General features: G+C 42.8%; 1 protein-coding gene across 1 annotated transcript; it reads right to left on the bottom strand.

The window, feature by feature from the left end:
- Positions 1-27,976, bottom strand: Dync1li2 (dynein cytoplasmic 1 light intermediate chain 2). Its single transcript, XM_004663478.3, has 13 exons — positions 27,847-27,976; positions 27,639-27,712; positions 25,496-25,612; positions 21,411-21,641; positions 15,373-15,542; positions 14,293-14,386; positions 11,543-11,678; positions 9,297-9,408; positions 8,362-8,421; positions 6,352-6,393; positions 5,535-5,652; positions 4,520-4,636; positions 1-2,878 (listed from the first exon to the last, which is right to left on the bottom strand). The coding sequence occupies exons 1-13, from the start codon at positions 27,951-27,953 to the stop codon at positions 2,778-2,780; spliced, it is 1,479 nt and encodes a 492-aa protein (XP_004663535.1). The 5' UTR covers positions 27,954-27,976; the 3' UTR covers positions 1-2,777.
- Positions 27,977-27,984: the final 8 nt, after the last annotated feature.

The raw sequence follows: 27,984 nt of genomic DNA, 5'->3' as shown, positions 1-27,984 counted from the left end.
ATCAGTCTGGATTCATGTTTATTGAAGCCAGCAATTAGAGACATCTTTTATTCCAGCACTAGAAAGCAAGGTTCCACATGACTGCATACTGCACCCAGATAGAGCCACACCCCTGGACTAAGGCTGGTGGGGGATCATCTGTAGTCCTAATTTTAAGTCAAAAACACCAATGAATTTAGCATCTAGATGACAGTGAACTTTCATTTACAGCATCAACATTGTTAAGGTCATGATGTACGGAGCAGTCACTTTCAACTTCATCAAATTAATAAAATACAACAATGTCTTCAGTTTAAATACTGGTTTTAAAATGCCAATCACAAAAAAAAAGTGCAAACAAAACATAATAATCTAGCAGCATACTTGTTACATTTTTAGTAAAGACCAATCCATAGCCCTTATCTGAGCCATACCTTCTAGGTTGGGCTTATTTTTAATTTTCCCACTTAAAGACAAACAGCTGATGTAACCACTACAATGTGTATAAATAGTCATAAAATTGTCTTTAACAGTCTACCAAACAAGTGTATTCTGAAAAAAAAAAAAGAATTTAAAAAATAAAGGCTGCTTATTATTTGGCCTTTGGTTCCAATGCCTGAAAAATCCTAAAATAACGAAAATTATCTCCCTTCTTCAAACCCACCCCCAAAAGAACCCTGAAGCTCCCCAAAGCTGGTAGACTTTGGCAACCACTGAGCACATGACAACGATGCATCAGTTTCTTTTGATACCAGGAGCATCCATTTGTCAAGAGAATAAAAGTGGTCTCCAAGAAACCTTCCTCCACAAGACCAGTATCTTAGCATTTCATCGGTTTTAAAACATTTTCCATTGACACAAAAAGTGCTTAACAGTTCAAATGATAACTTTAAAACAATTTTTTTTGCATTAAAATTTAAAACCATAATATACCCCTCCTAGGCATATGCCTTTCCAAGAATCCCTTGTTTCTGAGGTCACTCATTGTGCCACTGACTGTTAGACTAAATTACCCTACTATCAATGTGACCATAAGCTTTTTAGCATCTAAAGGTCACTCCATCACAACTATCATTCCTCAGTCAGCTTTCTGTTGCCACCTAGACAACCTGATAACTGGAAGCCACAATATTATGTGGTTTTTAAAAAGAAAAAAATAGTATATTTTAACAATAAAACTGGCACAAGAAACATCTTTTTGCTAAAAGACAAGTAAATACTCAGCTTTCTCCTAACAGTGTTCAGACTTTTACAAAAATGATCCAAGACAGCTTTAATAAGAGTCTTGTTATGTAACAAAGGATGTTAAATTATGCCCAGTCCTACATTAGTGGTTAGTCAAATCTGGTATGTGAAAGTAATGACATTAGGGAAATTATGCAGAGACAGAGTACAACAAACATTCATATAAAAAAAAAAGTAAACTCCACATTCAGTGAACTGTGGTTTTTCCCTTGGTTTAGACAACAAATGTTTTTACACAGTAAATTAATGGTAGTGTTTGCATTTACATGCTCTGTGTCATATATAAAATCAAAAGTGCCATTTAAAATCCACAGAAGTCATTCCCAGAATGGTGGTGTGACATGACAATGTGCATGAATGTGCCCTAAATGGCAGACACATGAACATTTCATTTCAGTAAGAAAAGAAATGCTACATTTTATGAAAAACATAAAAGAAATATATCATTTTCAATATAAAAAAACCCCACACATTTGATCATATGATAGCACTGATCACAGGGAACTAGAACCAATACCCTTTTGTAACAGTGGAACTCTATGAAGGTTACCACAGTCTATAAGGCAGGGATTGGTATAACCAATTAACCAGAGTGCAATGACATTATACCTCCAACTTTCCATAGCACATTGCCATTATAATAAAATGAGAGGTCACATACCCCTTTTTCTATTAGTAGGCCAGCCTGTGGTAGTTCAAAAAAATTTTAAAAACAAAGCAGGAGCTACTTAAAAAGTACAATTCAAAGTAAACTAATTTACTATCTGCTGTCTTTTGAACATTGCTCAGTGACTGCCTGCTCCAGGATGTGCATGCATGGAGCCCAGCATCTTCCCAAGGATATGGCTTGGGCCAAGCATGTGGGTACTGGGCAGCTGCCCTCTGCCACCTGTGCCAGTTCCACCTGACTCAGGCACCCCACACAAAATGTATCTTCCATAGTTAAAGATATATTCAGGACAAGCCTAATTCCCATTTTGCTTAGTGTTTAGTTTGGAAATACTTCTAATTTTAAGTCAAATAATATTATTCGACGCCTACTGAACACACAGTATTTAATAACACTGCTCATCTCCTCCTTCCTCCACCTCCCTCAACATTCAGCTTCCCCACCATCACTTCTCTCAATTCTCCTGAACTCTTTCTCCTGGACTTTCTGCTACTTAATCTGCTTCCCAAGAACACATGAATCTGCTAAAACCAAACTGGTCAGACAGCCATCAGATCAATCCCAGTCTTGTTTGCTTCACCCTAGTAGAAAACAGATCCACTTTCTCTGCTCTACCAAGAAACCCAACTGCACTCACTTCTCACAAGAGAATCACAGGCTTGAGAGTCCAAGGGTCATCCTTAACAAGTGGCCTGACATACAACCTTCCTAAATGTGCATTTCACACTCAGACAAGCCAATGAAATATGTATTTTTTTTAAAAGTTCATCTCCCCTACCCCAAAAAACTGATAGCATGTGTGCCATATCAGAAAAGTCCTGGTCTTAGCAGATCAATATACATAGTTATTTGGTTGTTTGACATATGCACTTTTAAAGGAGGATCAGGCTTCATTTTCTGTTGACGAGTTTGTTACCATGGAATCTGGTTTTCGAGTCATCCTATCCAGTTCTTCCTGAACATTTGACAAAACAGTCTTTTGTCCTTAAAAGAGGGTAAAGGGGTGGGGGGTGAGGGTAGGAGGGAGAGAAAGCAGCAATGTAAGAAAGAGTTTTTAAAACATTATACAGGCATCTGTAATTGTTGATAGTAACTTCAAAAGTAAGAAAACTTTGTTTCAAGGATCACAGACAGAGTTTAACTCATTCCTTGTCAACTGCAAATGTCACTGGTCTGTGTTGCCCCCCATCCAGCCAGCCCCCAAATACTACTGGCAAGGGATGGGGTGTCTTTGTGCCAAACACAAGAGCTGTTCTGAAAACCCTCCCTTCTCCTACCCCCAACCCGTGTGCTCTTGCACAGCCATCTCCCTGGAGGTCATCATTTGAGATTCAGGCATGCAATAAACTACTTCTTTGGCCCTATCAGTATTCAGGTTTTGTTCCTAATTACAGTAGACTGACTCACAAGCTAGGGGTACAGCTCTAGTAGAAAACTTGCCTAACATGTTCAAGGCCCTGGGTTCAATCCCCAACACCACATAAAAACAATCATAAAGGCATTTCCAGTTTAGAACAACTCACAGAGAAATATCATGTTCAGTAATACGAGACAAAGGCCAGCCAGTTCAATCCTCCATAAAGTTGGTGTTCATATTTTTCTGTTGTCAAACATTATCTGGGGCCTGAAAAATGACTCCTATGTCTGGTAAGGGACAACTACTAGGCCACAGCTGAGGACAAGTCCAGATTCTTGGGTCCCTAAAAACTAGAAGCTGCTGGAGGCCCATGCTACCCTTAGAATGGAATGATCATCTAATTGTCTCCTTTATTCTGGAAACATCAATTAGGAAAAATACTTTATTATATCTTATGACCAATGAAAAATCAGAAGCAAAGATCCCTTTAAAATATCCTTTAGGAGCCGGGTGTGGTGGCACATGCCTTTGATCACAGCATTCAGGAGGCAGAGGTAGGAGGATCACCGTGAGTTCAAGGCCACCCTGAGACTACATAGTAAATTACAGGTCAACCTGGACTCCTTTAGGAAGCCAGGCATGGAATGAATGTGTTTAGTCCCAGTAAGCAGGAGGCTGATGGAGGAGGATTAAATGTGACGTCAAGGCCAGCATAGGTTAGAGTGAGACCCTGCCTCACAAAAAAAAAAAAGCAAAAAGTAAAATAAACAGTTGTGAAGCTTCTTGAAAAAATATTCAATTCCAAAAGAATTTTTTTTTTTGGTATCAGAGCCTTTCAAGAAAGACTTGTCCTATGAGTCTATCTGGAAGGACAGGTGAATGAACTACCAGAGAGAGTAACATGTGAAAAGAGCTATATGTGTGCTAGATGATGACCCTCCAGTAAAAGTTAGGTTCACAGACTCCAGCTCAGTGCAAGGCTAGTGAGAATGGAGCAAACACAAACTCTTTTAAGGCCCCACATATAATTAAATAGACCATGAACTCCAGTGGAGAGTGGACTCTTCAACTGCTTGAATATACATAAAATCATACTGTACATGTACAAAGGAAACTATGGAAATCATGGCACATTGCTTAGTAGTGCAGATCTACTTCCTCGTGTGACTGTTTAGAACACCAAAGGTCTTTAGACTATGTGAAGGTACTCATTGCTGCCTGCCTCCCCATCCTCTCATCAATGGGCAGCCACCAAGGTTCCCTGGTACCTGACTTCTTAGCTGTGCTCTGCACCCCACCAGCACCAGGACTTCCAGGAGAGCCTGTTTTTTTACTCAACAGGCTATTGAAGAAGCTGGCCAACACTCCTTCACTTGCTGCATTATCTAAGAAACAATCACACACAAAACAAGAAAACAGGTATCACTCAAAGGGGATAACTTCAAACAAGGATTTCTCAATTTGTGGCTATCACCTTCCTAGTACACTGACTACATTCACTATGTTTCCTTGCACAGCAATACTGCTCATTTAAATAAGTGGTGGCAGGATTATCACCTGTTTAGGGGCATAAAGACAACCTGTGTTCCACATGATTTTTTTTGCCCTCGGGGTAGCGTTTTTCAAAGCTTTATGAAAAGCTACTATGAAAAGTTCATTTCCAGCCGAGCGTGGTGGCACACGCCTTTAATCCCAGTACTTGGGAGGCAGTGGCAGGAGGATCACCATGAGTTCAAGGCCACCCTGAGATACCATAGTGAATTCCAGGTCAGCCTGGGCTAGAGTAAGACCCTACTTCAAAAACAAACAAAAAAAGTTCATATCCTAAGTAGATGTTCACCAAACATGCAGGGAATTACAAAATTCTGTTTTGATAGTTTTGTTGCAGCTGGCATCTTTGGGTATCAATAAGAAGCGAGGATAACAGCTGCTTAAACTAGTAATTTAGTTTGATAAGAACAAAAGGAGAGAAGGTCTCATAACTCATAAACAGTGGTAATACAAACATAAGTTAAGCCAAAGATTCAATACACATTTCAAAGTGATTTCCCACTTCACATGCTTCTCTGAAGGTACACAGGATCTTGCACAAAACCAGGTGCACAGGTTATCAATTCTAACACAGGAATAGGCCCTGGTCTAACACCCATAACTCCTCCCTATGACAGAGAAGTAGAAAACCACCTCTCTATTGCTGAAAACATCAGCCCAGTTTTCTTGATTTTCTACCTAAGAGTTCCGGCTACCCTAGGGCCAACCGTAGCCTAGTGACAGTATACATACTTTTGATGTTTGGGTCTGGCTTCTTTACTGATGTGCCTGGGGAGGCGCTCGGCACATTGGCTGGCCCGGCACGGCCCTGAGTCCTTGGAGAACCAGAGGGTCCTCTTGCAGGGGATTCCTAAGTCCAAAACCAACCCAGGTCACACACATAGGCATAAAAATGAAATACAAATTCCAAAATCAGCACATGCTTCTACACAGATTTCAGCACAGGGTATAGGAATAGTAGTTTGCTCCCAGCTCAGTCTCTTTCTATGCCTCAGTTTCTCTTGAGAAGATCAAATAGGGTAACAAACCCAGCTTACTCTGTTCTCAGTTGTAGTCCTTCAAACATTTCCTGAGATTCTATTATGTTCCTGGCTGTGGGCCTTTAGGGAGATTCTTTTTAAAATACAAAATCCCACATACATTCTAACAAATATTGATATAAATTATGAAGACTAACCCAGGCCCAGAAAGCCAAGCGCCACATGTTCTCTCTCATATGTGGATCCTAGCTACAGATGACTGGGCTTCTGTGTGAGCAGCAGAGGCCCGTAAGTTAAAAAGGAGACATAAAGGGAAGAGAAAGGAAGGGAGGAGGGTACTTAATAGGTTGATATTGTATATATGTAAGTACAATGATTGCGATGGGGAGGTAATATGATGGAGAATGGAATTTCAAAGGAGAAAGTGGGGGGGAGGGAATTAACATGGGATTTTTTATAATCATGGAAAATGCTGATAAAAATTTAAAAAAATAAAAATAAATAAAATAAAAATAAAGTATGAAGACACTTGTAACACTGGGCATGGCCCTCTGATATAAGGTACTCACGGAGGCTCTTGTGGGCGTGGCAGGCTGCTTTGCAAGGAGTGACTGCGAAGAGAGGGACAAACTGGCCATTAACCAAGGCCTGTAACATGCACTGAGGTCTGAAGAAAAACTTATACCTGGGGCTGGAGAGATGGCTTAGCAGATGAGGCACTTGCCTCCAAAGCCTAACAATCCGAGAACAATTCCCCAGTACCCACATAAAGCCAGATGCACAAAACGGCACATGCATCTGTAGTTGTTGTAGAGGCTAGACACCCTGGCACACTCATTTCTCTGTCTATCTCTCTGCTTACAAATAAATAAAATATTTAAAAAGAAAAACTTACTCCTACTATTCCACTAGGGGGAGCCAATAATGTCATGTTTTACACTATGTAAAAAAAAATCTAAATCCTGTGTTTGATATTTGATAGACACCCAAGTCATTAATTTTGAAGCTAAGAAAGCAAGGAGGCCACAGAAAGGAGAAAGAGTTGGGAAAAAAAACTATCAAAACATACCAAGACCTTTTTGTAACCTTATTAAGGTAATAACATATCTAGCAATAATCTGAGTAAGAGAGAAATGAAGACTGGGTTTGTGTTCAAAACTGTCAGCTTGGGGCTGGGGATGTAGCTCAGCTGGCAGAGTGCTCGCCTAGCATGGATGCAGTCTTGGGTTACCTCCTTAGCACTGTGTAAAATCAGGTGTGCTGGCACAAGCCTGTAGTCTCAGCACTTGGGAGGTGGAGGCAGAAGGACCAAAAGTTCTCTTAAAAAAAAAAAAAAAAAAGGAAAGAAGAGCTGGACGTGATGGCACACACCCTTAAGCACAGAGACAGAAGTAGGAGTATCACTGTGACTTCAAGGCCAACCTGAGAACACACAGTGAATTCCAGGTTAGCCTGGGCTAGAAGGAGGCCCTACCTTGGAAAAAAAAAAAAAAAAGGATAAGAAAGGAAAGGAAAAGAAAGGCATGCTTTTCCCCTAGGAAAATTAGTAATAAAACAGAATTGTATTTTCACTTGCAGTCCTTTTGGGTGTTGTTCATTAACTGTAGCTTAATTTTGAAGTATGATGGATTATTTTGTATTATTTTAATTTTTTCAAACAAAAGAATAGTAAAATGAAAGTATTTCCATTGAAAAAAGTTCAGTGTCAGCAGGGCATGGTGGTTCACTCCCTTAATCCCAGCACTCGGGAGGCAGAGGTAGGTGGATGGCTGTGAGTTCAAAGCCACCCTGAAAGTACACAGTGAATTCCAGTTCAGCCTGAGCTAGAGTGAAACTCTACCTCAAAAATAAATAAATAAGCACTTTAATGTCATCTTTTGCTACATATCAAATTTGAGGCTAGCCTGGGCCCACGCTGTCTCAAAACGAAACAAAACCCCACCAGCTCGGGCAACCTGTTCTTTCACCTACAAACTGTATAAAAATACACAAGGCTGTGTGGGGATATATGAAATGATGGAAGTGAGGCCAGGATGCCAAAAAACCTGTTTCCAAATGAAAAAGATAACACTAAAAAAGATACTTAAGGGCTGGAGAGGTGGTTTAGCAGTTAAGGCACTTGCCTGCAAAGCCAAGGACCCAGGTTAATTCCCCAGGACCCACGTAAATTGGTGGCACATGTGTCTGGAGTTCATTTTCAGTGGCTGAAGGCCCTGGTGCACTTACTCTCTCAAATAATTTTTTTGAGGCAGGGTTTCACTCTAATCCAGGCTGACCTGGAATTCACTATGTAGTCTCAGGGTGGCCTTGAACTAACAGCAATCCTCCTACTTCTGCCTCCCAAGTACTGGAATTAAAGGGATGCACCACCTCGCCCAGCTAAATAAATGAATTTTTTAAAAAAGATACTTAAATAAGGCAGACAGACAGGCATCCTAAGGCAGGTGCTTCAAGGTGACTAGTCTCAACCTCAGCAACTCTGCAAACTCTCTGGGATTCCTCACATGCAGACAGCCCCACCTCCACCTCAGGAATTGGCATTCCATGCATATGCCCCTCTTTCATCTCACTGGGCTTACCTGTTGCTTCATTAGGAACACCTGCTCATCCTCTGCTGCCAACTCTTTGTCATGGACCAGCTGTGAAGAGATTCACACATTGTGGTCCAAGGCCAAGAACATTCCCAAAAGACTGTCAAAACTCATGCTGCAAGGAAAATCTTGGGCTCAGCCTTCACATGGGCCTAAGAGATCCTTCCTGAACATGCAGTTAACACTTTTTCTAGCCTGGCATAGACTCCTCTACCAAAAGTAGCCATGGCATGTAGCCAACTGACTTTTTTTTTAATCTGGCAAGTCCTAAACAACATCCCCACCTCCAGCTCACCATCTTCAGGAGATTCTAGGAGCAACCAACTCAGAGGTGGTGGCAGCACTGTTAGATTTAATGGAAAATGCCACCCAGCTCCATTGGGCACACTATCATTCACATCCCTCCAACCTGAGCCACCCATGTAACAACAGATCTCATTTTAAAGGCTAATAAAAAGGTTCCCCACCCTCCCTTTTTCCTACAGTGGAAGAAGGACCTAGTTCTTTATCGACCCTCCCTCCATTCATTAAAAAATACCTAAAAAGCCAGGTGTAGTGGTACACATATGTAGCACTGAGGATGGTGAAAGGAGGATCAGTTGAAGGACCTCCTTGGCTATACAGTGAGTTTGAGGCTACCCTGGGCTACATGAGATTGTCACAGACAAACAAGCAAGCAAACAAAAACCAAAACTGGGCTGAAGAAATGGCTCAGTGGTTAAAAGATGTTTGCTTGCAAAGCTTGCTGACCTGGGCTCAATTCTCCCACATACAGCCAGATGCACAAAGTGGCACATGCATCTGAGGTTCGCTTACAGAGGCAAGAGGCACTTATGACCCCACACTCATTCACTGTCTTGTAAATAAGTGAATTAAAATATTTTAAAAATTAAAACAAATCACCATGTGATTAATATGGGTACCTTTCTCACAGGAGGTTTTACAATAAAGTCTTCATACATATCTTCTGGCTTCACAGTTGTCAAATTTTCATGTAAAATAGCTATTTTCTTTTCATTGTCCCAACCTGCAGGTCTAAAGGTGAAGTGGCATGGATTAGTTTACTTTTCCTGGGACTGCCTTCCCACATGCTTGAAGCACACTTTGGATTAGCAGGGACACCTGGGTGAGGTCCTTTCTTATAGATCTAGTCTATAGCTGCTGATGAAGTCTGCAGTACTGAATACATAAGCCAAAATGCACAGGACTATCCTATCAGATAAGCATGGCAGTCTGGCTCCATGTGACACTCATGGGCCTCAGGCCTAAGAGGTCAGTGAGAGACCTGACAACACACTGCTCCAATGGCAGCCTCAATCTCTTACAAATCCACCCACAAGAGCAAGACCCAATGGGGCCTAGAGTTCAGGAGGGGACTGATACTCTTGGGCTTTGGCTCCCATCCTGCAGGTTGTCCCTCCATGAGAACTTTTCTTTATAACAGTTATCTTACAGTGATTTACTAATACTGCTGATGTGGGAAGATGTTTCCTAAAATAAGGGGCAAGCAAGGCCTACATCCATCCTGGAACCCACACCAGAGTTGATACAAGGAGGCCTTGAGGCTCCTACCTAGGTACTCAACAAACAGGGCGGAAGATACCCAGGTTCTTTTAGATTGATCTGTAGCCTAGTGTTCCCACCTAACCCTCTTGAAAAGGTAGAATGTTCTACATGACACATCTCCGCACTTAAGAAGCTCTAAAAAAATGACATGGGAGGGCTTGAGGGATGGCTTAGCAGTTAAGGCATTTGCCTGCAAAGCCAAAGGATGCAGGTTCTATTTCCCAGGACCCACATTAGCCAGATGTACAAGGTGGCATCTGGAGTTTGTTTGCAGTGGCTGGAGGCCCTAGTGTGCCCATTCTCTCTCTGTACCCCTCTTTCTCTGTCAAATAAATAAATATTTTTTAAAACTGACATGGGATTGTTCTCACAAGCCTCCCATTCCCCACCCAACTCCTGGTCCAAAGCTTAAGTAGCACACACCTTTAATCCCAGCACTTGGGAGACAGAGGTAGGAGGATTGCCGAGAGAGTTCAAGGACACCCTGAGGCTACACAGTGAAATCCAGGTCAGCCTGGGCTACAGTGAGATCCTACCTCAAAAAACAAACAACAAAAAAAAAAGTGTGCCTTCAGGATGTTTCTCCCAAAAGGCTTCACTGACTTTACTACAGACAGCCTCTGACAGTGCAAAGGGACAGGCCATAACTGAGATACTGCAATAGTCCACATAACCTCCAGAAGCCACAAATACTTCTCTATCCCAGACCAGCCCCAAATCCAACCAGGCTATTCTTCAGGATCACAGTGAGTTAGAAACCAAATATTCCAAAGGCACATTGTGTCACTGGGTTTGTTTAGTTGGTGCCTGTCTGACTGCAATGGTTGGTTCTCCAGAGCAGACATTTGGCTCGAGCAGCCCAAGGCTCTCCTTGAATTTACAGAAAGCAAACCTGTTCAGTTCCCTAGGAGCACCTGCCTCACACCTCCAGCCTCATGGAGGCCCTACCACCTCCCTTAAATATGCCTGAGATAAACCATTCACCTTCCAGCATCACTCCCCTGCCCTTCTTGCCACATTCCTCCACTAGCCCAACACTGCCCTTCTCTCCAGATAAGTCTGTACTGTAAAAGAGGAACCATAGCTCATTCCATTCTGTATACCAAACAGAGAATCTAAGTATACCTAGGAGGTGCAAAATGAACACATGCAACCGTGACAAAAGGCATGAGATCACAAAACAGGTATTGAAGTGTCTGGCAGGATAATGAATCCCAGAGGCTGCCACAGTGTGAATACTGGAAATAAAAGTGCACAGTACAGCTGACACTGATAGGGTGCCTACAGTCACCAGATGCTTTAACAGACACTCAGGATCCCCAAACTGAAATTCACCACAGTTAACAGATGTATCCAAAATGGCTTGCTTACATTTTGGCGATTTGCTCTCAATAAAGATAGGCATTGATTACAGCATCCACTACCCTCAGGAAGAATGAGTCAACCAGAAGGAAGAGGAGAGGGAAAACTGCATCTATCAACCACCTCTCAGGTCCAACCTGAGCACCCACAAAGAGAAAAGCAGCACTTAAAGATGTAAAACACAAATAGCAAATGTACTCTAAAGAGAAAGGCTTAAAAGCATCACCTCTGAAGAACTCACATAAAAACCGCATCCTTTTCCACAACTAAGGCAGGTGTGGTAAAGTGGAAACCATATGTTTTATGAACGATGTACTTATACAGTAAGTCGAGGTTTTTCTCTTCCTTCACGGAGGTGTAAATCAAGGCAGCTCCATCTAGTCAATATGCTTAAGGAAAACCAAGTCACTGCTAGAGAAATAACCAATCACATACAAGTATGATCCTTCAAGTGCTACCTGATGGCTTTTTTTTTTTTTTTTACATGGGCACATGTGTATAGATTCATGTGCCCCATGTAGATACATGCAGAGGCCAGGGAAAAATGCTGGATATCCCTAGTCCATCACTCATCTGCTTGCTGCCTTAAGACAAAATCTTTCACTGATTTTGGAGGGTGCCATTTTTGAGAGTCCCAGCAATTCTCAGGTCTCTGCTCCCTACCGGACTGGGGTTATAGACATGTGTGACTACACCCAGCTGCTTACATGAATACTGGGGAATCAAATTCAGGTGGTCTCAGGCACTCAGACTTGCATGGGAAGTGCTCTCACTTGCTGAGCCATCTCTCCTGCCCCATCTGGTTTTTTTTTTTTGTTTTTTTTTTTGAGGTAGTGTCTCACTCTAGCTCTGGCTAACCTGGAATTCACTGTGTAGTCTCAGGGTGGCTTTGAACTCACGGTGATCCTCCAACCTCTGCTTCCCAAGTGCTAGGATTAAAGGCGTGCGCCACCACACCTGGCTCCATCTGTTTTTTCAATCAACATATGAGTAACAAAAAGTTAGCAAAAATGTAAAAACAAAAAAATAGGAATAAAGAATCCAAGATAAATACATAAAGTGTGTTGATGCTTGTGGACTAGGCAGCTAACTTATTTTAACACTTAACTAGTGTCTTGATCTCTCAGTTTGTTTCCCAAGAAGCAGTCAGTAGCTCTGGGGCTACCCTGGGACACCACTATCAGCATATTGATAAAGATTCTTTCCCAAGCTGATGCTTACAAATGAGCAAGTTTATCACCAACCATACCTTAATGCTGGCATAGAGACAAAGGTCAACAAGTTAATGGACTCAAAGGAAGTGTCAGGGACCCATCTGTCACCCCTACTCCAGGGTATGAGAATATGACACATGAACCACCTTTGCTTTGTACTGAAATAAAAAAAGGAAGACTCAAAAAGCTGTTGCCAGGGCTGGAGAGATGGCTTAATGCTTAAGGCACTTGCCTGCAAAGCCAAAGGACCTAGGCTTAATTACCCAGCACCCACATGAGCCAGATGAATAAAGTAGCACATATACCTCAAAGTTTGTTTGCAGCAGCTAGAGGCCCTGGCATGCCCATTCTCTAGCTATATGACCCCTCTCTGCTTTTTTTTCTCTCTCTCAAATAAATAAATAAAAATAGAAAAATTTTTAGGGAGCCGGGCATGGTGGCACATGGCTTTAATCCCAGCACTTGGGAGGCAGGAGGATCACCAAGAGTTTGAGGCCACCCTGAGAATACAGAGTGAATTCCAGGTTAGCCTGGGCTACAGTGAGACCCTACCTCGAAAAACAAATAAAAAACATTTTGTAAAAAAGCTGTTGCTAGGCATGTGGTGCAGCACTTGGGAGGCAGAGGTAGGAGGATCACTATGAGTTCAAGGCCACCCTGAGTCTACATAATGAATTCTAGGTCAACCTGGGAGAGACCTACCACAAAAAAAAAAAAAAAAAAAAAACAAAAAAAAAAAACCCTGCTGCCAGAACCCAAAGGGCAGCACAACCCTACAACCCTATGGGAAACAACTGTAATACCTAAAACAATAACCAGACTGGTAATTACAAAGCTCTGAATAAAAGAAAAAGTTAACAAGATTTATACACATGATAAATGTAATTTGGTGATTAAATGATCACGTCAGCTACTTCTTAATATAATGATGTATTGAGCCGGGCGAGGTGGCGCACACCTTTAATCCCAGCACTCAGGAGGCAGAGGTAGGAGGATCGCTGTGAGTTTGAGGTCACCCTGAGACTACATAGTGAATTCCAGGTCAGCCTGAGTTACAGTGAAACCCTTCCTTTAAAAACCAACCAACCAACCAACTAAACAAACAAACAAACAAAAAACCCTATCAAATATATAGCCTTAAAAACAAAGTGACACCAGGCATGGTGGTGCACGCCTTTAATCCCAGCACTGGGGAGGCAGAGGTAGGAGGATCACCATGAGTTTGAGACCAAATAGTGAATTCCTGGTCAGCCTGGCCTAAAGCGAAACCCTACCTTGAAAAAAAAAAAATAGGGATGGGGAGATGGCTTAGTGGTAAAGTACTTGCCTGTGAAGCCTAAGGACCCTGGTTTGAGGCTTGATTCCCCAGCACTCACATAAGCCAGATACACAAGGTGGCACATGCATCTGGAGTTTGCTTGCAGTGGCTAGAGGCCCTGGTGCTCCCATTCTCTCCCTCTCAAATAAATAAATAAAATTTAAACAAACAAAAAAAAAGTGACCAAGTTAGGAATGGTGATGTTTCAGGCCAGCCTGGGCTATGTAGCTAGACTCTGTCTATAAAACAAACTATATACAGTAATAATTAACAAAATAAAGTAACCGAAGACAGGCACAAGCAAATAAGCCTGAAATTCCAAAATAGTAAAATAGAAAGCTAGTAGAAAGATAGAATTTTTCCATAGTTAAAGACTTCTCTGGTAGATAAGGGACTTTGAAGACACCCATTGATAGGCAAGCCTGTGTTCCTGAGTCTGACACAGCACCCTTAGGATACACTGGAGGCAGAATCTCCGCAGGTGCGACTGGATGAAGTCCAAGTGCTCGTCCCTGTAGTCATGCTCCTTCTCCAGGATGCTCATTGCATCACACTATACAAGAGACAAAAGGAACAGGAAAGGAGAGTCATCTTTCTGCTCTTCTGCTGGGGAGGGGACAGTGACTTCTTTAGAAATAAATCTCCAAAGAAGGAAGCCTTGCCACCAGATATTAAGAGAAGAGTAAAAGGAATGGGGAATTTTTCTTTCATCCTTGGCCAAAGTTTACCCATAAAGTATAAGTATTATAGGCCCATCCATTTCACATTTATTTTCAGTATCAAACATGGTCCCAGCAGAAGACAGGCCCACTCTCTACATGGCTATCCACTGCACTAGCACAGGATTCCATTCTCAAGAACATAATATGATGAGCACATCCTACAGCTGAGCAACAGGGTGGCTCTGACTGGGAACAGGACACAACTGAAACCCAGAAATACTTTTAAACTTCCCCTTTATTCAAGAGATATGACAGCATGATCGAACCCTGACACATTCAATGTACCTTGAGGAATCCTGAATAAACCCAGTTCTCCCTCAGGAAGAAACTTCATTTATCTGGGCATGGTGCTACATGCCTTTAATCCTAGCACTTGGGAGGCAGAGATAGGAGGATTAAGGCCATCCTGAGACTCCATAGTGAATTCCAGGTCAGTCTGGGCTAGAGTGAGACCCTACCTCAAAAAAAAACATATATAGGGCTGGAGAGATGGCTTAGCAGTTAAGCGCTTGCCTGTGAAGCGTAAGGACCCCGGTTCAAGGCTCGGTTCCTCAGGTCCCACGTTACCCAGATGCACAAGGGGGCGCACGCGCCTGGAGTTCGTTTGCAGAGGCTGGAAGCCCTGGCACGCCCATTCTCCCTCTCTCTCCCTCTATCTGTCTTTCTCTCTGTGTCTGTCGCTCTCAAATAAATAAATAAATAATTTTTTTAAAAAACCCATATATATATATCTTCATTTAAAGCTTCTCAATCTTTCTTTTGGATAGTGATTGTTTGCTGGTCAAACTCAGCCAAGCTTACAAGTCCCTGGACCTACCTTTGTGCATACCACCAACACTGGAATTCCCAGGTTATGAGTCAGCACATTTTCACCCAGAGGCAAAGCAACACTGTCTTCATCTGAGCCTGAGGTCAGAGGCCCTCTTCTCTGCGGAGAACCCTGACAACCTTCTTCAGGCTCGATATAATCTTGAAAATCTTTCATAACTATAGAAGGAAAAAGAGCGTTATATACACAAATAAAAATATATGTTAAGTTTTAGAAAAAGGAGAAAGTGACAAGCACAAAACAGAAGCAGCTATGCACGACAGAGAATAGATGTGACTGCAGCATTAGAGATTTGGGGACAATGATGCAAAACGGCAGTTCTGACATTAATTTCTGCAATTTCATCCAACTCCTAAATACTTTCATACTATGCACAAACAACAACTTTTCTCATATATCCTACATTTTCAAAATACCACAATAGTTGAACTTTTACTTCAACATGGGTAATCATCATTAAAAATTGCTGTAATAAGCCGAGTGTGGTGGCATACACCTTTAATCCCAGCACTCAGGAGGATTGCTGTGAGTTCAAAGCCACCCTGAGACTACATAGTAAATTCCAGGTCAGCCTGGGCTAGAGCGAGACCCTACTTCAAAAAAAAAAAAAAAAAAAAAAAGCTATAATACAACTTGTCAGTCTTTATTGGAAAACCTTGCTAAAAACACTTAATCCCAGAAGAATATACCATTTCCATACAGTTAAGGTATGCCAGCAGTAAACAACAAGGCTGTGCCTGCCGAGCACTAACCACATGTCCTCCTGGTCCTCACTCTTGCAGATACAATCTTTAGGGGATCTTTAGTTTCATATGTAATGTGCATGGCCTGTCCTTGCCTAGCACAGCAAAGGATCAGTGGCATAATATCTGCTTTTTTGTGCATGTATGTGTATAGTGAACAGGCATGTGTATGCATGTTTGAATGTGAGTACAAATGTGTGTGCATGTGGAAGCCAGGGATTGATAACAAGCATCTTCCTCAATTTTTTTTTATCTTCCCTTATTTTTATTTTTATCAGAGACAGAAATGAAGAATGGGCACACCTGAGACTCTAGCCACTGCAAAGTAACTCTAGACGCATGTGCCACCATGTGCATCTGGCTTATGTAGGTTATGGGGTATGAAACCTGGGTCCTTAGGCTTTGCAGGCAAGTGGCTTAGCATAGAAGGCACTTCTCCAACTCTCTCCACCTTCTTTATTGAAATAGGGTCTCTCACTTGAGACCAGAGCATACCAAGTAGGCTAGTGTAACTAGCCAGCTTGCCCTTGAAGATATCTTGCCTCAGCCTCCGGAGCTCTAGGATTGTGTGTATGGGGTAGGGTGGGGACTGCCATACTTCTGGGGATCTAAACTCAGGTTTTCATGCACTTTATTAACTGAGCCATCTCCCCAGCCCAGCATCTACTTCTTGGCACATACCTTGGCTAAAGTGGACCTGAAGGCTGAGTGGTCAATGGTCACAGTTAAGGCAAGTGACCACAAGACCCATAGACCTGTACTTTTTTTTTTGTTGTTGTTGTTCCTTTGTTTGTTTGAGGTAGGGTCTCACTTTTTAGTCCAGGCTGACCTGGAATTCACTACGTAGTCTTAGGGTTGCCTCAAACTCATAGAGATCCTACCTCTGCCTCCCAAGTGATGGGATTAAAGGCATATGTCACCAGGCCCAACTGACCTGTATTTTTTAAAAAAATTTTTTGTTTATTTTATTTATTTATTTGAGAGCTACAGACAAAGAGGCAGGGGGGTTGGGAGGGAGAGAATGGGCATGCCAGGGCTTCCAGCCACTGCAAACGAACTCCAGATGCTTGCACCCCCTTGTGCATCTGGCTAACGTAGGTCCTGGGGAATCGAGCCTCGAACCGGGGTCCTTAGGCTTCACAGGCAAGTGCTTAACCGCTAAGCCATCTCTCCAGCCCGACCTGTACTTTTGTTAAGAGTATTTCAAAGCTCACATGATGGTTAAATTTTTGTTTGTTTAGAGATAAGACCTCACTATGTAGTCATGGCTGGACCAGAATAAACTATGTAGACCAGGCTGGCCTCAACAAACTGCTTACTGCTAAAGTTCCTTTCAGCCAGAGGAGCCAACAGGAAGCTCTTCCTTCTTAGGAAGTCCAACAGGACTAAAAGAGTCTAAGGCTATTTACTTTCACCAAACATGTTCACTAAATGTAAATAACATTTCTGAGGACCTACAGAAAAGTGCACAATATTTTTCTGTCATCCACACAGAACAGGTCTCAAACATTTTTGCTTGCTTGTTTTTTTCAAGGTAGGGTCTCACTCTAGCTTACTTGCTCTGTAACCCCAGGCTGGTTTCAAATACTAGGCAATCCTCCTAATAGTCTCCCCAGGGTTAGGATTAAAGGTGTGCGCGCCCACCTGTAATGTTCTCTCTCCTTTTCCTAACTCAGGCTTTGGGGGGGGGGGACACCTGAAGAGATGGCTTAGCAGTTAAGGTGCTTGCCTGCAAAACAAAAAGACTGAGGTTCGATTCCCCAGGACCCACATAAGCCAGGTGCACAAGGTGCCACATGTATCTAGAGTTCATTTGCAGTTCCTGGAAGCCCTGGCATGCCCTTTCTCTCTCCCTCTCTCTCAAATAAAATAAAAATAATAAAAAAAAGGGGGGCAGGCTAGAGAGATGGCTTAGCGGTTAAGCACTTGCCTGTGAAGCCTAAGGACCCCAGTTTGAGGCTCGATTCCCCAGGACCCACGTAAGCCAGAATCACAAGGGGCGCATGCATCTGGAGTTCTGTAGTGGCTAGAGGCTATGGCACACCCATCCTCTGGCTCATGAGTGCATGCGTGCACACACACGCGCTCTCTCTCTCTGTCTCTCTCCATATATATATATATGTGTATATATATATATATATACACACACACACACACACACACACACACACACACACACACACATACACACACACACACACCTGTCTCTTTCTCTGTTGCTGTCAAATAAATAAATGAAAAAAAAGGGGGGGCTGGAAAGATGGCTTAACAGTTAGGGCGCTTGCCTAAGAAGCCCAAGTATGTCGGTTTGATTCCCCAGGACCCATGTCAGCTGGATGCACATGATGGCTCATGTATCTGGATTGTGTTTGCCAGTAGTTGGAAGCCCTGGTGTTCCCATTCTCTCTCTTGCTCTCTCTCCACCTTCCTCCTTCCCTCCCTCTCTCAAATAAATAAAAATATCTTAAAAAAAAACACCTCAGGCTTGTTTAGGCTATTGTTTGCCTGGGTTCTGTGTCACATGCTGAAGTGACACAAGACATGAATAATTAAGACCATGTCTTGTGCCATAAATTACCCAAGAAGAGGCATCCTGTTAGCTGTATCCGTGGCACCTACAACAGCACCTGGTATTAGTTAAACATGTTCCTTATCTAGGAAAGAACAGTAACCTTGGCTGTTACTCCTTTTCTGTTTCGACAAATCTTTGTTCATTTTTATTTATTTATTTGAGAGTGACAGAGAGAGAGAGAGAGAGAGAGAGAGGCAAATACACAGAGAGAGAGAGAATGGGCGCGCCAGGGCCTCCAGCCACTGCAAACGAACTCCAGAGGCGTGCGCCCCCTTATGCATCTGGCTAACATGGGTCCTGGGGAATCGAGCCTCAAACCGGGGTCCTCAGGCTTCACAGGCAAGCGCTTAACCGCTAAGCCATCTCTCCAGGCCTTGACAAATCTTTATAAAGTTATCTGTCTAAGGAAATTAGTTCAGAGAACTGAAACCTCCAGTGCATTAACTCATTGGTCTGTGAACAAAGCTGTATGTGTAGTGGACTGAAAGCAGCTCTTCAGCCTCAGACTTACTCTCACAAGCTGTCTTTATGGTCTCTATTTTGATTGTTTTGTTTTTGTTGTTTTTTGTTTTTTTCCAGATAGGGTCTCACTATAGCTCAGGCTGACCTGTAATTCACTATGTAGTCTCAGGGTGGCCTCGAACTCATGGTGATCCTCCTACCTCTGCCTCCTGAGTGCTGGGATTAAAGGTGTGCGCCACCATGCCCAGCTAGGGTCCCTATTTTGAAACAAAAAGAAAAAGAAAAAAGAGGCATTATCTAGAAAGGTCAGTGGTTTAAGACAGATGGGCTGAGCTACATAATAAGCATTAAACCCACATGTGGGTGAGCCAGGAAACAAACATGCAACAAAACAAAAGTAAGATGTAAGTTGCCTGTTTTAGCTAATGTGAGACAAGGACAAGATGAAGTATGGGACAGGAAGACAGAGCAGGAAATTTAACTTGAAAAGCATCAACAAAATTTCAGAACTAGTCTGCCAAATAAGTGCAGATCTCATGTGCCATGTCCCAGAGCCCTCATCAATTCACCAAAGACAGTGATGTCATCCTTTGGAACTAAGCCAGGCTCAGCCAAGCCTATCCTGGCCAAGAAGCCTGCCACTGCCAGCTCCACTCCCTGCCCCTCCCATTTTCCTGGCAAGGGGACAGAAGCTGATGTAACTGCACAGAAGCAAGAGAAAGGAAAAATAAGCTTCTGAGTCACATATAACAAAAACTTCCTTTAATTTGAAAGTTGTTGTCAAAAGGATTCACATGTCCTTAAGTTTTAAAATAGTGTTGTACTTTAATAATACCCCTTTTAATGACCTTCCAATTCCTGACTATAATCATATTTGCTGGATGAACTAAGATAAGAAACTGGAGCCAGGTGTGGTGGGGCACACCTTTAAATCCTAGCACTTGGGAGGCAAAGGTTGGAGAATCGCCGTAAGTTCGAGGCCACCCTGAGATCTCAGTACAAAGTGAATTCCATGTCAGCCTGAGCTAGAGCAAGACCCTACCTTGAAATACAAAAAAAAAAAAAAAAAAAAAAAAAAAAGAAACTGAAAGTTTGTTTTAATTTTTAAAAAAATTATTATTTGACAGAGAAAGAGAGGGGAGGAGAATGAATGGGCGCACTAGGACCTCCAGGTACTGCAAAAGAACTCCAGATACATGCACCCCTTGTGCATCTGGCTAACATGGGTCCTGGGGGCATCAAACCAGGGTCCTTGGGCTTTGCAGGCAAATGCCTTAACCATTAAGCAGTCCCTCCAGGCCAGTTTGTCTTAAATTTAAGGCGATCAGTAAACCTGTCAACAAGAAGGGACATGGGACCTTTATGGAATTCCAGAGTCATGGACTTGGGAATCTGAATATAAAATGCCCAGAAAGGATCAGTCCCCAGCTACTGACAAGTGATTTAATCATGACAGCACTAAGCTCATCAATGGATAAACCCACTAATGTGATTTAGCTGAGTGGCTCTTAGGAGGTGGGCCTGAAAGGAGGAAGGAGGCACTGCAGATATGCCTCTGAAGAATATCCTTCTCTATTCGCATCTGTCACAGCAGCTTTGCTGTCGTGATGTACTGCTCACCATAGGTCCAGTCACAAGAGCCAAGAGAAAATGGACTAGAAAACCTCTGAAAGCACGACCCAAAATGAGGTTTCCTACTTATAAAGTTTTCCTCAGAGTATCTTTGTTACAACTACAAAAAGATGACTAACATAGTACTTGGACTTAGGTCAATACAAACTTCTACACCCTGATACGAAGTAGCAGACAGAATGACAGAAGGAACCACAGGATCAGTCACATTTTGGGGAAGTAAAACCTTTTATTTTTGGAGGGGGGGGTTCAAGATAGGGTCTCACTCTAGCTCAGGCTGAATTGGAATTTACTGTGTATTCTCAGGGAGGCCTGGAACTTAGGAACTTATAGTGGTCCTCCTACTTCTGCCTCCCGAGTATTGGGATTAAAGGCGTGCACCACCACGGCTGGGTAGGACTCATATTTTAAAAGAACCAATGAAAATATGTTTTGTGACATTCAACAAATACTTTTCCAAAGTATTTGAATAACTGAAATTACAAGAATAATAGTAATCAAGGTTGCAAAGCAAAACATAAACTACACCAGTAAACCCTCTTAACTGAAAAAAAGTGGTCCAAGCCATCCAAAGAGACTAGTGAACTTTTCAATTAAGCAAGTTCTATTTTACTTACACTTCCGTTCCAACTCCCTCATTTCCTCTGGTGGAATTTTCATTTTGTCAATGTGCTCACGTAAAACACTAGCCCATTTCTGTAGAGATTCCATCACAGTCCAAGGTCTAGACATGTCTGCCACAAAAATGACCAGGGTCTCCGGCAACGATTCTGCAGAAACTGCAAACTTCAGCAGGCCTTTGTGGTAGAGGTCTCCATCCAGAATCCACACATTGCAGCGTGTGTGATCTAAGAAATAAAGCTGACTTATCATCCAACAATGAACATGAGCATAGCTATAAGAACAACAGCGTGATATTTTAAGTAGATGGCCCCCAATATTTTCAGTGTTTAATCAGTTTGTAGGTTGGATCTACAGGCACCTGGCTGGAAAAGGTGTCACTGGGTGGATCTTAAGGTGTGGTGGTGGGTTTAAAATTCCAATCTAAAGATATGCAAAGTGCCTAGTTTCATCTGGAGTTCCGGAAGTGTGCTGTGTGGCTTTTGGACTTGTGGCTTTTCTCTCTCTCTGCTTGGACCTGTGAGAGCAGGCCAGCTTTTTCTGCTAATATGGAACTTCTCCTGGATGTGTAAGCTTCAAAAAGATCCCTTCCTACATAACTGTGCCTGGTTTGGAAGTTCATCTCAGCGAAACTGAAGCTGTGTACTACACAGCATTAGGAAAGTACTGAATTCACAAGAATAGAAGCAGAAATTATAACCTAAAAGGGCTCAAATGCTCAGTGAATAGTAATCTTATGCCCTGGTGCCTAATGAACTGCCTAGGCTTCAAAAATTTTAAATATGTGATATAGCTACAATATTTCGACAAGCTCTAAGGAGCAGAGTGAAAGTAATTAGCTCCCAGTAGCAAATATACTAGTGTTAACTGGTCAACTGTGTTTCAGTCTAAATAAATAATTCATTGTCCTAAAATATTAGCATTCTGTAAGATATTAAACAATGCCAAAAAGCCCATGATTAAACAAGCCTCCTTGTGTCTAATCACACTAAATAGTGCATTCACATACCATGAAAGGTGCTAAAAAGCCAGGATTGTTATAGTCAAATGCCAAGATAAAAGTCATTACTGATCTAAAATGAGGTATGAATTGCTAGATGATGATGATATTAAGCTTAGTTATTCTGTTACAAGCTATGTTTTCTAAATATCCTTATCTTTTAGACATACTTATGGAACTATTCATAAATGAAATGAAATTAATGCCTGAAATGTGTTTCAAAACAACCTAATGTATGGGGCTTAGGAGTTAAGGTGTTTGCCTTCAAAGCCAAAGAACCCAGGTCCCAGGTTCAATTCCCTAGGACCCATGTAAGCCAGATACACAAGGTGGTGCATGTGTCTGGAGTTCGCTTGCAGTGGCTAGAGGACCTGGTATGCCCATTCTCCATCTGCCCCCCTCTCTCTCTTTCTGAAAATTAAAAAAAAAAAAAATACTATTTCTTAAAATTAAAAAAAAAAACCCAAGGTGGAATGAAGGCAGAACTTCATTATAACTGAAATAAAACTGACCAACTGACCAAGAACTGGTAATAGTTGAAGCCAGGTGATATATACATTGTTGTGTATGACACTAATCTACTTTACAAATGCCTCAGTTTCCATAATAAAACGTTCAAACATACACTCATAATGTCCAAGAGCTAACCTTTAATGAAGTACATGGTTCCAAAATCATACCTAGATAACTGAGCTATGGAAGACAATTCTCCATATTAATAGGATATTTTTAGTCATTAAAAAAATTAAACCGGAGCTGGGTGTGGTGGCACACGCCTTTAATCCCAGCACTCGGGAGGCAGAGGTAGGAGGATCACCATGAGTTTGAGGCCACCCTGGGACTACATAATGAATTCCAGGTCAGCCTGGGCCACAGTAAGACCTCACCTTGAAAAACCAAAAAAATAAAATAAAATAAAATAAAATAATAAAATAAAATAAAATAAAAAGCCAGAAGCTGGGCGTGGTGGCACATGCCTTTAAGCCCAGCCCTCAGGAGGCAGAGGTAGGTGGATTGCCATGAGTTCGAGGCCACCCAGAGACTACATAGTGAATTCCAGGTCAGCCTGAGATGGAGTGAGACCTTACCTGGGGGAGGAGGGGTAGATACTGCTTTGTACTCAAAAGTGTGAGGTATGCCTATCCATCAGTAGGCCTAGTTCCTTTACTCAGTTGTTCTTATCACTGTACTACCCACAATATACCTGGAGATTATACATATCCTATACAGCGTGTGATAGGTCCTCCAAGCATGGATGCAGAGGTCCACTGACATGTCACGTCACCAAAACCTAGGTACAAGCCAAAGACTATTTTCTCTATCTGTGTGATGGCCTGTGAAATGTGGACTTACAACCCAGTCACACCACCTACTTTCAAAGACTAAGGCTGAAAGATACATAAGAAACCATAGCTAAGTGCAATTCTTGTTGAACAGGGACTTGCAAGTGGACAGTCTAAAAAGGAGTCCTACAAATGCAGAAACCTAAAAGGTTTTAAGGTAATCCAAAAGGGATCTGAAATTGATGCCAACATGTACTTTCCTCAAAGATGGCTAAATATATTAACTATGATGCTTTAGTCTTAAATCTGCTTATGCCATCTTGGAAACAAAAGAGGATATAGAGAGTCGGAGTATCTACACCATGTTTTGTTATTTCATAAGGAGCTGGTAAAAAGGTATGAAAGCTATCACCATGTTTCCAGTGCTCCATTATACCCGAAACAAACTCATGCATTCTGTCCACCTGCAAAATATGCACCACCATCCCATTATTCACATGAAGAAACTGAAGTGCAGGGTGGTTGTATTAGTTACCAGAAACCACATAACTGCTGAAGACAGAAGTGACATTCTGAACCAGTTCTGCCTGACTCCAAAGCCCAAGTTCTTTCCATAATAACCATGGTGCCTACAAAGACAGGAAGCAAAAGACATAGACATGCCATGTAAACATGTACGGTCCTCTAGGTTTGGCTCAGGTCCAGTCTGTCCTGAAAGCATAGACTCCAACTGGCCTAGACAGATATCAGCTTGTCTTTCTGACACAAGACAGAGAGGCCTTGACACCAAGACTACCACTTACCTTCCTTTTAGGTCCTTTAAGGAGTGTTCAGCAATCAAAGTCAGGGGAAGGAAGCAGGTTTAATATTCCTAGGGCTTTAAATTAGTACTAATAAAATGAAGGTTTCTAAGCTTCTAAGAGACTTTTTAGCTAGAAAGATGGCTTGGTGCTTAGCTGCACTTCCTGCACAAGCATGAGAGCCTGCAGGGACCTGAAACAGCTGTGTGTGGCATGCCTGTAACCTCAGTCCCACAAAGGGGAGCAGAGACCAAGGAATTGTCCAAGCTCACATTAACAGTCAACTCCAGTATCAGTAAGAGACTCTGGCTCAACATGAGAACAGGGGAAGCAGGTCACCTGATGTTCTGCTTCAGCCACACCAGATGAGCACCTGCTGCAGACGAGCAAATGCAGTACCACAAAAGCATATACACATGCCTATATATCACATCACACACAGCAAACAAATAAGAAGGAACCCTTATTCGTGTCCTCTACTAAGCAGCTCTTGGAGATGTTGGGAAGGCTCTTAAATTTAACTTCTTTAGCTCAGCAATAGGAAAATAAGGGACCTTTATATAAACACCCTTATATCATAATAATTAGTATTTTAATAGGGAAAGGCAAATATAAAGTGTAATTTAGGGTTGTGGGATAGCTCAGTTGGTAAAGCATTTCCCGTAAGCATGAGGACCCATGTTTGGGTCCCCAGTACCCATATAAATTCTGGGTGGTACAGTGGTCCTCACATGGGGGACCCCTCCCCAAGGCAAGCTAGCTATCTATCCTAGTTGAATTGGCAAACTCTGGGTTCAACTGAGAGACTCTGCTTCAATAAATACAGTGGAGAGCAACTGAGGAAGACCACCGACACCAACCCATAGGGCCTTCTCTCCCCCCCCTTCTCTCTCTCTCTCTCTCTCACACATACACACACACACACACAAACATACACACACACAAACACACACACCACACCCTGTGTACCCCAAACCATGGATCAACACTTTACTTACCATCTCTGTCCTCGTCGTGGACGCTGAGGTAGAGATATTCTAGGCCTCTTCCTTTTTTGCCATGCTCTGCTCCTTGTAGTTTAGTCATGAGAGTTGTTTTACCAGAACCATCTTCACCTACAAATGACATTTGCAAGAAAACAAAGATGTACTGTACATTTTTCTAGATAAGGATAACAAGTCATGACACTGATTCAAAGAACAACTAAGACTCTCACACAAAGCCTGCTGAGGTCTCATCTGCTCTCATAAATAAAGCAGATTTTGCTCCATGAACGACTGGATAAGGGACAAAGGTAGCAAACTCCAAGATCTAAAATGATATTCTACTATAGTCTTCCTTACTTCACAAAGTAAAAACTATGGCAAATCCACCAGCCCCACCTATAATTCCTAAGACATGCATCTGATGAAATGAAAGCAAAAAGTGGAGCTAATTCCTTATAAAATAAACATTTACCACAAGAAAAGTCAAAAAAAAAAAAAAGAAAAAGGAAGAAAGAAAATCTTCAAAGCACAATCAACCTTGAAGTATAGGATTACTGAACTAAGAAAGTCTTCATAATTGTGAGTCAGAATGAGACTAAGTATTATTTATTCACCTTTGATTCTAGTACTTCTTCACAAGCATTCTAAAGGCTGGGAAACTGGAAAAAAAAAATAATTACAGACCTGAGCAAAACTCCTAAGTACCGTCTCAGTAATTACCAAGTGTTTCCTCATCTTGGACCAATGAGTACCCTCCCCAAGCAAAAAAAACAAAAACAAAAACACTTCTAAACATCAAGTAGAATCACTACCACCAAGCCTCAGGAGGTATTGCTGGTTTTACTAAAAACATGAGAAGTGAAAGGCAGTCCACAAATCAAAGATCCTCTTTAGCCATCAGGCCATCCATATTTCATCTAGACCACAGTGAAAACAAGTCAGGCTGACTTCAGTTTCTGTTCATTCTGAGCTACTGACCACTCTCTATATAACCTGAATTATCTTTCTAAGGCACAGATCTACCACAGTGGTCATCACCAGAACAGAAATATAAGGAAACTACCAAGACAGTTGATTAATAAGACATGAGGGTTAGGATGGGTACAAAATAAAAAGCCGGTGAAAATCAGGAGCTTTCAGGTAATAGTATTAAGTTAGCATTTCATTATCTGCCCCAACATACTATAGCACCGGCTGCGAGGCTTCTGACAATGTCCAAACCCCATATTCTCCTGTTACCTCTATGCCACTGTTTATACACTTCAGAACGCCAGATCTCAAAAGTTCTCTTTCAACGCCACCACGCAGTGTGATGCGCCCACAACAGTATGCACATGCCAGGCAAAATGTGGTGAAACCATAACATAACAGCTAGACTGAGGGTTTTTTCTTTTTCTTTCTTTCTTGGTTTTTTGAGTTAGGGTCTCACTCTAATCCAGGCTGGCCCGGAATTCACTATGTAATTTCAGGGTGGCCTCGAACGCAGTTATCCTACCTTTGCCTCCCAAGTGCTGGGATTAAAGGTGTGCGCCACCACACCCGGATAGACTGAGATTCTCTTGCAGTGTCTAGGATATCTGTGCTGTTCCAGTGACAAGCACAAATGGGTTCCTGGTGCAAATGCACTTAAGGCCAGAAAGTTTAAATGAACCGACTCAGGTATTTGGTAGTGAGGGCAAGAGTGATGCGGAAAATTCCCAAGACTGACCACCAGGCCTGACGGTCTTTGCCGAGTCCCTTGTACTTCTGTGCACTGTTCGTGAACACCCAGGAAGGCTCCTGTGGCATCTTCCCACAGCTACAAGACCAAATCACTTCATTCTCCTTCCTTCTCTAACCAGCCTTTTCACCTGTTCTTCCCCTTCTTCACATCCTCAACTTCAGTCGAAGGGCTTAACGTGGTGCATGCAAGTCAAGGCCATGGAGCGGCCAAATCTGACTGAAGGAATGTGCCCCCCCACCAACTCCCATGCCGCACCACTGGGCTCTCCAAAAGAAGCTGCATCCCGCCGTCAGGACCGGTAGGCTGAGGACTTTCGGGCTGTCCTGCCGGGGCCTCCCGTGACGCCCCTCCCGGAGGCTGCAAAGGTGGACCAGGATGGGACCTAAGGGAAGGGCACACCCCAGCGCCCCAGAGAAGTGCCTCGCCGCTCACCGAACACCAGGATGTTCTTGCCCGACGGCAGCTTAGACCTGGCGCGGGTGGACACTTCGCTCAGGATCGAAGACCTGCGACGACAATGGCAAGAGCGGTCAGCCCGGGGACCGCCCTGGACGGCTCGGCCCGCGACTGCCCGTCAATGTTTGCCCATGGTCCGGCTCCCTGCCCGGCCGCGCCCTCCGCGGTCGGTCCGCGGCCTCACCATAGGCTCTGGCCCTCCTCCTCTTCACTGGTTAGGTCGCCGGCGGCCGCCACCGCGGGCCCATTAGGGCCCAGCAGCAGCTTCTTCTCCACCCCCACCGGCGCCATCTTGCCAACTGCAGCCACAAAGAGGGCCCTC

This window comes from Jaculus jaculus, chromosome 1, assembly GCF_020740685.1.
Source record: "Jaculus jaculus isolate mJacJac1 chromosome 1, mJacJac1.mat.Y.cur, whole genome shotgun sequence".
In the NCBI taxonomy this organism is placed as follows: domain Eukaryota; kingdom Metazoa; phylum Chordata; class Mammalia; order Rodentia; family Dipodidae; genus Jaculus; species Jaculus jaculus.
This window is presented reverse-complemented; position numbering and strand designations above follow the sequence as displayed.